The 2778-nt window shown below is 46.3% G+C and overlaps 1 protein-coding gene across 1 annotated transcript; it reads right to left on the minus strand.

Annotated features, from left to right (window-relative positions):
- Positions 1-476: 476 nt before the first annotated feature.
- LOC138382913 (olfactory receptor 2T1) lies at positions 477-1433 on the minus strand. Its single transcript, XM_069467524.1, has one exon. The coding sequence runs from the start codon at positions 1431-1433 to the stop codon at positions 477-479; it is 957 nt and encodes a 318-aa protein (XP_069323625.1).
- Positions 1434-2778: the final 1345 nt, after the last annotated feature.

Raw genomic sequence — 2778 nt, forward strand, 5'->3', positions numbered from 1 at the left:
GACAGCTGTGTAGACGTGTGTGTGCGAGGAGGGTGTCATCCACTGTTAACAAGCCGAGCCGGGACACCGACAGGCCCTACCTGCTCAGCCGTCCTTGGCCCCTCTGTGGAGCATTCCTTCCCCCAGGGTGTGAGGCAGCCCCCTCGGAAATGGGGGCCTGTGGCCCACACTCAGACAAGGTGGATCAAAGAATTTCTTTATGGCCACAAGTTGGGCAAGATCAGAGAGCACTTTAGTTTCCAAGGCCCGCATTAGGGAGCAAGAGGAGCAGATGAACACAGGGCAGGAGAAGGAGAGTCTGCTTTCTGAGGCCCACACCTGAGCACCCCAACATTGTAACACAATCTGTGTGAACCGCGAGTGAAAGCCCATATACAGCCACGATGTCACATCGCCCCTTCTGTTTACTCCTTCAATGAGAGCACGGCCACCGCGGCCACAGTCTCCCATGTATCTGCCTGGGAAGGAGCTGGCGGTCACAGGACATGTCCTGACACTCTCTGAGAAGCCCTGAACCTCCCTAGCGCCCTCTTCAGAGCTCCAGCCACATCTTTGTTCCTCAGGCTGTAGATGAGGGGGTTCAGCAGGGGTGTGAGGATGGTGTAGAACATGGAGAGGACTTTGTCCTGGGCAGGTGTGTGGTAAGAGTGTGGCAGCATGTAGGTGTACATGGCAGCCCCATAGAACAAGGTCACCACAGTCATGTGGGAGGAACAGGTGGCAAACGCCTTCCTCCTCCCCTCCACGGAGCTCATGCGGTGGACGGCGGTCAGGATGCGGGCGTAGGAAGCAATCACCACAGAGAAAGGAATCAGCAGCATCAGAACGCAGCACATGTACATCACCGTCTCATAGAGGGCTGTGTCTGCACAGGCCAATTTCAGGACTGCCGGCGCCTCACAAAAGAAGTGGTTAATCTCCCGGGAATTGCAGAAGGGGAAGCTCATGGTGATGGGGGTCAGGAGGAAGCCATCCAAGGAGCCACCAAACCAGGAACCTGCTATGATCATCCAACAGACGCGGCGGCTCATGAGGACAGGGTATCTCAGGGGGTTGCAGATGGCCACGTAGCGGTCATAGGCCATGAGGCCCAGCAGGAAGAATTCAGCCCCCACAAGAGTAAGGTAGAGGAAGTGTTGAGCTGTGCACCCCACGAAGGAAATGGTCCTCTGACCCAGCAGGTAATCGACCAGCATCTTGGGCACGATGGTGGAGATGTACATCATGTCGATGAAAGAGAGGTGGCTGAGGAGGAAGTACATGGGGGTGTGGAGGCGCAGATCGGTTTGGATCAGGAAGATCATGACTGCATTGGCCATCAGTGCAGTGAAGAAGATGACAGTGATGACAGCACAAAGAAGGCCTGAGGTTCCCTTTGTATTGAACAGGCCCACGAAGGTGAAGTCAGTAGAGGATGCGTTGCTCCCGTCCATCCGTCCTGCAGTGAGTGGTGCTGATACAGCCTGGAGTCTTCCAAATAAAATGGTGGCTTTCCAGGGAATTAAAATAACAGCACACAAATTAACCATTAGGCAGCAAACTTCTAAAAGTTGGAATAAAAAAATTTAAAATAGTATTCTTGATACTTTGGAATTGGTATCTAGAAATTTATCTATTCCAGAATGTTTTTAAATAAAGTTGATCATTATTAATCAATAATTCTTTGAATACATTGGACAAGGTGATGTCAGCAGCTGCCATTGTACTGGAATGATATACAAAACAACACCTGAGGATATACCATGCTATACAGCACATACACATATGATGGCCTTGTATGTATGTGTAGGCATGTGTGTGTACGTGTACTGCCTTAGATATATTTAAGTTTGTATAATTAGTAAATGCACCTTTGGATGGTCAGAATCAACACCATCTTCAAAACATCTTTGGTACAGCCCATGAGTAGCCTATGTCTGCCATTTAGCCACGAGGACAGGTCATCTACATTTGGGCCACAAGTCGCTGTCTGCATCATGAGGACATACTTGGTGTCAATTTATTCATGTTTCAGACATGGTATTTCAAAGATGAAATAACATGGGCAATGGAAGCTACTCTTTCAAATTCAGACATAAAAGGATCATCCAATAGAAGAGATATTCACTATTCTAAAATTATTTTTATTTATTTTCAATTTTAGGATGATGAGAAATTAGCATTAGCATTATGATTAGTATGAGTATTAGCAATTAGGATTTAGAGGAAATAGTACAGGCACATACATACTGAATTATAACTCACCTATTACTTTTGGAAATTGGAGTTTTTCCATAGTGCTCAGTAATTAAGAAAAACTAAGTGACTGTATTCCATATGACTTTAGGTTATGATAAAGAAAAAGAATCCACAACAAACTTTATGAAAGTAAAGGATAATTTCTCATGTGTTTTAAAGCTAAATATGTTCCAGGCAAGACATTTTATCAACATGTTTGGGAGTTAAATTCATCTAACTACTCCAATGCTCCTCTAAATATTCTAAAAATGTGAGCATTTGAATCAAATGTACAGAAAAAAAATTATGATCGGGCACGGTGGCTCATGCCTATAATCCTAGCACTCTGGGAGGCCGAGGCAGGAGGATTGCTTGAGCTTAGGAGTTCCAGACCAGCCTGAGCAAGAGCAAGACCCCAACTCTACTAAAAATAGAAAAAAATAGCCAGGCAACTAATAATAGAAACAACAAAAAAAAATTAGCCGGGCATGGTGACACATGCCTGTAGCCCCAGCTACTCAGGAGGCTGAGGCAGAAGGATCCCTTGTGCCCAGGAGTTGG

This window comes from Eulemur rufifrons, chromosome 4 (genome assembly GCF_041146395.1).
Source record: "Eulemur rufifrons isolate Redbay chromosome 4, OSU_ERuf_1, whole genome shotgun sequence".
NCBI lineage: Eukaryota > Metazoa > Chordata > Mammalia > Primates > Lemuridae > Eulemur > Eulemur rufifrons.

Bases quoted from the DNA above. Each gene is read 5' to 3' on its own strand.
- LOC138382913 (XM_069467524.1), bottom strand. From the start codon at position 1,433: ATGGACGGGAGCAACGCATCCTCTACTGACTTCACCTTCGTGGGCCTG.